At 38.0% G+C, this 7,123-nt stretch overlaps 1 protein-coding gene across 2 annotated transcripts in view; it reads left to right on the forward strand.

The window, feature by feature from the left end:
* Window positions 1-3,461, forward strand: part of PALMD (palmdelphin) — a 48,832-nt gene extending 45,371 nt beyond the window's left edge. For both annotated transcript variants that reach the window (XM_085068168.1, XM_085068169.1), the window contains exon 9: window positions 2,521-3,461. In XM_085068168.1, the coding sequence (XP_084924294.1) occupies window positions 2,521-2,564 (44 nt within the window). In that variant the 3' untranslated portion in view covers window positions 2,565-3,461. The remainder of the gene's footprint in view (window positions 1-2,520) is intronic.
* The last annotated feature ends 3,662 nt before the right edge of the window (window positions 3,462-7,123 follow it).

The raw sequence follows: 7,123 nt of genomic DNA on the forward strand, positions 1-7,123 counted from the left end.
AGCATCTGAAATTTCTACATTTTTCCCTTCCACTCAGACACTTCCCAAAAAATCTGGGTTCTCCCTGATTTGAGGTTAATGGCAAATAAATACTGGTTTTCAGGAAAGGGGACTAAGTGTATAAACAGCAAAGATATTTGAGAATTTTTCCTGTAAATCTGTATTTGATCTCATCCACTTACTTATAAATAAGAAAACAGCCAATTGGGAAAAATGAATCCCAAATAAATTACAAGCAGTTTGGCAACTGCCTCAAAAATTCACCCCGTCAGCACTGCCTCCAAGTGAGTATCTTAATGACTAGTAGAATTTGGAACTAAGCCATATTCTTCTTTAGCCCTCCTTATTTATTGCCACTCCCTGGGACATTTTTGATCAGTGGAAAAAGCCAGGAAGTGACTCAATTTTTCCCAAGCAGACCTATAATCCTAGTGAGATTTATAAAACAGAAACAAAGCCAGGAAAGCATCTCAATCTAGAACAATGTATGACATAGAGCTGTTTCTTAGAGAAATATATTGTTTTCAAAGCAGTCATTGATGGCCAGCCTAGCAGGTTCACCCTAAACACCAGAAGTAAAAAGAGGGGAATCAGTTATTTTTGGTTGCTCATCATTCATTAAAACCAAGAAACTAATCCTCTCTGAAATTAAAGCTTTGGGAGGCACTTGCAGCATTTAAACATAAACAAGTGCTGATGATGTATCACTGAGGACTCTCTGAAAAACAATGGAAAGCAAAGAAACACAGGACAGACCAGGATGATGGCCCCTTATGTAACAATGTTTTTTTAGGAAAGAAATCAAACTTCAGAACAAGTTACTGAAATAGTTAGTGATGGCCAACGACAAGGCGGCAGAGGAATCTTTCATGTGCCAACCTATATAGAGAAATATCAGATTAAATTAGGAGCTTTTCATGCCCACAAATTTACAAAGATATAGGGCATACCTCTTTCTATACAGCAGCAATTTTCCTTTCCCCACAAGCTCCTTTCCCCACCAGTATCTCAAAGTATGTGCCCTCGGAAAAACCATAGAGAAAAAAGGATGACAACACTATAATTAATACACAAGTGTTTGCATTATTAGAGCTTACTTTCTTCTTTAAATTTCAGGCAAATTAATTCCATTGAAAATGTTTTGAAAATGTAATACTCATTTGGGAAATAAAGTCCTTGGGAGAGAACAAAGGCTAGACACAGTGAAATGAATAAGGAAATGCAAAACTAAAGCTGAATAAGCAGCAAAACCTACTGACAGTGTGGAACAGGCTCTCATGTGACATGAAGGTCCAAGGCTTTTGGCAGCTAGCTCATCTAGATGAGCTATTTTTTTCCATAATACTGGAAGCTTTGCAACCTTCAAAAAAAACAATGGAGACAACTCCATTTGTGTTGAAGAAAGTAAAATACAAAAATCCTTTTTAATTGAGATTCATGCACACCATCTGTTTCTGTAATGTATAGATAGAACAAGACAGAAACAGACTATGACCTATAACTGAAGTATCAAACTGACTGTTCTCAAACCATGCCCAGGACTTGAATCCTTCAGAATTCCTCAGCCTGTAAAAAGTACACAGTGTCTTTGTAAGAGCTAAGGTTAACATCAGTGGCTCTATAATATAAAGTTACACTCAGATGCTTGTATGATTTGCAACAACTTCAGCATTCAAAACATAACTCAAGCTGGACACTTGCTGACATGTATAAAACAAGTAAACAGCTGCTTTGACCTCTCGTGTCTCAGCAGAGACACATGCAGGATGAAGGAATGAGACATGCTATTTTGGGTGACTCTTCAAATTAACAGGCAGAGTACTGGAGATTATTCCCACTGCATTCTCAGATCAACAATGTGCTGGGGGGAGGCTTTTACAGATCAAACAACAGAATTATATTGCTGTTCTAAAAATAACCTTAACATTAAATCATTTGCCTTGCACTGTCACTTTCAAAGTTACCCACCTTATACCCAGTTAGAGACAATACCCTACTAATATTTATACAGATACTGTTGCTGCATTACATGAACCCAGGAATATGACTAACTCCCACTCTGACTCACAACACCAGAAAGAGAGCGAAGTTTTCTCTGAGCATCACAGAAAAGGAAATAGTTTCCAAACAGTTACAGCCCCCACTGAGGAGTTTAGTTTAAACAAAGTTTGTTTAATTATTCATGCATCCTTTTAATCTGTCAGCATCCAGTCAAGGGCAAAAGCAACTCTGTGTAGTGTGTTAGTGAAGGTAACAGAGACAAAACAAAAGACAGCTGTGCTAATTTTTAAATAGTGATTATGGAGTAGTTTTCTTAATATTCTCACTTTATTGCAAAATAACCAGAACTAACACCTTCTACTGATTTCTTTCTACAACACTAAAACAATGCTTATTCTGCTGGATTAACCATCGGAGGTATGTGTATTCTTCATTTTTTCTAAATAAGGAGATTTTGCTTCAGAAATAGAAAGACAGACTTAAAATTCAATGGCTTTGTTTGTTTGTTTATTTTTTCAGCTCTGAGGATGAGAATGGCAAAGCTGGGGAAAAAGGTGCTTTAACAGCTGTAATGGCATGGAAGTAAAATTTACCACACAAAGCAGATAAAGCTAAGAAGACTTTCTTCCACATACTTTTTCTGGATCATAATGCTTGTTTTGCTTCCATGTTTCATGGGCTATTTTGCCTTCTGCATAATCCGATGGACTTTAACAGACTTTCAGATTTGACCAATTGCCACATACACTCAAATCACATCCCAGATTTTATTAAAAGTAGTGGAAAGTTACCTAAGGCCATAAATGCAGTGTATATACAAGTATGAAGACATGTGCATACCTGTTCTCACAATCAGAAATATGCTGTTGCTATATACCCAGAGCAGATAAACATCCATCTCCATGGAACTTCATGGGACATTGTTTCACATTAAAGTGTGCCAATCTATCTGTTTTTGACTGAAAATGCTGTTCCAGCATTCATTTCTGTAAAAAGCATTTGTTAAGAAAAAGCAAAGTGTGAGAGAGGAACAGGAAGAAATGTAAATACAAAAAGTGCTTTCCAATTATACTACCTTAGACAAAATAAAGCATTCCTTTTAAGTGATAGCAGAACAAACCAAAAATAATTAAGCCAGCATATTTAAGTATTTAGCCACCTTCTAGAGCTCCACAGTCCATTCACCCTCCTATGTTACATAGGACAGTGTAGCCATCCTCACACCCTGCTCTCTTCACCATCCCACAAACATGCTGCCCACCCACAACCTCACAGATCAATCCTGTGCATAATACCATGAACAGCCTGACCTCCTGAGCATGGTTTCACCTCCCAGCTTGCTGCAAAAGCCCTGCTTTTCCAAGAAACTGGTTGCCAGACAGGCAACAGATACTTGTCCACCAAAAAAAAAAAAAACCCAAAAAGCAAACAAAACAAAAACCAACCAAAACAAACAAACACAAAAAGCCCAAAACAGAAAAAACCCCCAAACAACTATACTGTTTAGTATACAGGGTTCAGTTGGCTGGGGAGCTAAAAATCATGCAAGCCTCCTGCCAGAAATATTGATTTGCCAATGGCTTGTCCTGCTGCTGCAAACAAAGGTCTGTTACCGGTGCAGCCACACCTGGGAGCTCCCCAGCAAGTTTCAAGGCTCCCACCAAAGAACAGGTTAATCCTTTCCACAAGATGGAGGAGGTAAGGGCCCTAAAAGCAGGTAGAGTCACACCTAGAAACCTCCCATCCAAGTTATATTTTCTAGTACATAGTTCTTGGGAGCGGGGGGAAATTGCCTCATAGCACACTACACACTTAAAACAGTACAATAGCTTTAATTTCCTAGGTCTCAGCCTCATTTGAAACACTAAACAGATAAAGCGCAGGTTGCGTTACTCTGGTATACCTGACTCAAATTATGCACCAGCAAATAAAAAACACTAATTTTCTCACTGGTCTTCTTTTAAAGAAGGAAACTGAAGTTACTACCTCATACTGAGGTGTGATGGTAGTAATTTACTTTAGCCTCTAAACATTTGGTGGCTCCCAGTCTGATGTGAGTAATAATCACAAATTTTAAGACTTGTCAGAAATGGTTACGTGGAGAACGGAATAGTAGATAAGAACAAATAAATTTTATTTGTACACTTCCTCTATGTCTATCCTGCTGTTTGTTGTTGTGTTTTATAGTGGGCTTTTTCCTCATGCTTCTGTTATTTGCTGTTTGAGAGAGTAGAAGGCTTCACCCTAAACTCTTAAGGATACACCAAAAAGTGAGAGTAGGTGAGTGCTATGAAGTAGTCATGAGCAGTTTTTGTAATGGCAGCAGATGGCTATGGACACTCATCCTCTGCCTTCCCCAACAACCTGTATTATTAAACATAAATAATATGGAAAAAGGAACAGCTACCATCATAATACTAGTCAAAGTAGTTTAAAAGAAAGGCTGAAAAGAGACTTCACAATGTGGAATTCATAGTAATCTACAAGGGAAATTCACTACCAATACATGAAAAGTAATATAAACAAATAGAAATAACCCTAACCACAACCACACAGAGAATGAGAAGTAGCTGTTGAGTTGGTGGTATTAACTTCTTGGCTAGGATGCACAACACCTTGGCATTACCGTAGCTAATACTCTGGAAATACCAATCCCATTCTCAGAAGTCATGGAAATTAAGAGAGCTTTAGGACTCATCAGGAAAGACACCAAAACCAAATGCCCACACAGCTCTCATAGCACTTCATATTTACAAACTGAGTAGAATTCGGTCACTCCATCTCTGAAGAGAGAAATAGGGAATGGTAATGAAGGTTATCAGAAGTGCAAAATGGCTACACACAGCAGCAGTCATACCAGGAAAAAGGCAGTAAGGCACAGATATAGGAGGTCTAGAGCACTGTTAGAAAGGCAGGAAGGTAAAAACAGTTTACAGATAATTAAAGAATAATATCAAGAAGCAGGACTAAAACAAAAACCAAGATACACTTTCTCACAGTGACTACTTATATAGGAGGGCAAAACATTAATAGATTTTCTTTTCAATAATTCATTTCATACTTCAGATGAAATCCAATCACTACAAAAGATTACGGTCCAGCTGCAGTTTCCATCTTAGGACAGCCTTGCATAGATTCTGGTAATAGCAAGGAGAGCTTGCTTGAAAAATATCACTGCAGACTTGTTACATCTCTTGCTCTAAGCACTTATTGCTACCACTTCTGTAGACAATACTGGGCTTAGTAGATATGTGCTTTACCTTGAGGCAATTCTGTTGTTTTAGTTTTTGTAACTTCAGCTTGTGCCAGATGAATCTGAACTGTCTCACACTAATAAAACTAGCTATGTAGCAGGATGGATATCATCATTAATTTGGAGGAACAAAGACAGAATTGGAACCTTCAAGATGTTTCAGGCTTCTGGAAAGTAGGCATATTCATCATCTGAGTGCTGCAGCCCCAGAGGTTTCCTGCATCCTGTATCAACATGAACAGAAATACAAGGTGGCAAATCATCTTTTCAAATGTCAGAAGAGATGCCATGCAAAATTCCAATTCATCATTAAAGCCAAGTTATTTTTAAGGTCCCACAAGACAAAAGTCTCTCTGAAGCAAAGCCAAAACTGGAGTCATTCTTAAAAGCAGTATCATTTGTCTGGGATGACTATCATAAACAGCTGGTTCAGAGTGATGCAATGTTTTTGGTTTACATTATGTAAAGTCACTTTTGCACAGCACAAGGAAGACCAACAGAAGCTAGACAGGTTGAACTAGGCCAGGTATGAACTAAAACAGGTGGTTTCCAAGCACGTTCTGAAGAACTTGTCCTGTGCTAGCTCTGCTGTGCCACCTCCTCAGGTATATGTAACAGTTTCCCTCTTCAAACAAACCTCTTAGAGAAGTTGGAATCAGATTTACATGAGTAAAGAATTTCTCAGACCTGCTAGTAGATCATGCCTGTTAACCATCCTTCTACTCACTTAGACTCTTCTTACTTCAGCCTGCATTAAAGGTCTAAAACCACGGCAGTATTAACTTCTGCACAAAAATGCAGAGTACTGCAGTTTTTCCTTAATGATTGCTGTTCATCTTCAGTTGTCTGTAAAACGATACATCCACACGACAAAAGAAAACAGTCCATACCTACTCAAATGTAAGCTTAAGCACAGTTATCAAGTAAACATCCATTCCATAATGTCTATCTATATGAGCTAACTTGAATTTAGAGTTTCTTAATAAAGCTCAAGAATTTTTCCAATTAATTCATGAGGGAGCACTTCCTATTTTGGACAACCTTTACATGTCTCAACCGCTCGTTGAGAGTTTACAGAAAGCATGCAAAACAGAAGTGCTGTTATTTGAACAAGGGCGCCACGTAGTGTTACAAACTGTGATGGAACACACACAGCAGGCAATCAATCTCTTTAGCCTTCCCTGGACAAAAGAAAAACATGGCCATTATTGCACTGAACTGGAAGTCTCCCCATCTGGTGATTTTTGACAAAACAGAAAAAGATGTAGCACTCAGTGTAAGGAGACATGAAATACACCTTCCCCTGGCTCGTTGTGCAGCATGAAATGTCAACCAGCTAAAAATTACTTCAAGTAAAACAAAGTAGCTGTGAACTCCATTACTTTTGAGAAATGTGCACCAATCAATTTTTGTTCAAAACACAGCAAAGAACATGATTTTTAGCTAAGCCAAGAGCAGATAACCAGTATTTGGAGGCTGCACCTAATAACTTCATCAAAACAGTAAACTACTTGTGACACTGATCACAAATTTCTACTTGACTGGAAGTCTTTCCTGCCTAAAAGCTCAACAAATATGCAAATTTCAATTTATTGTCACAAGTTTGAGATTACAGCAAATGCTGAAACCTTCTTGATCTTTTCTGGTGAGCAAGTTTTCTTGATTTCAGTGTGATTCCTTCAAGAAGCAAAGCAATGTGAGTTTTCTTCTACACAATATTGTATCATTTCAGAACAAACAAAAATACAGTAGCCACCTGTGTCTCCAGAGCAAAACTACCTATCACCTATTTTCCTGCCAATATCAAACACTTCTACAGATTTTTTTCAAGGGAATATACCAGAAACTTTGGAAGTCAATAGATCACAA

Source organism: Lichenostomus cassidix, chromosome 8 (genome assembly GCF_008360975.1).
Source record: "Lichenostomus cassidix isolate B80296 chromosome 8, HeHo_3.0, whole genome shotgun sequence".
Lineage (NCBI taxonomy): Eukaryota > Metazoa > Chordata > Aves > Passeriformes > Meliphagidae > Lichenostomus > Lichenostomus cassidix.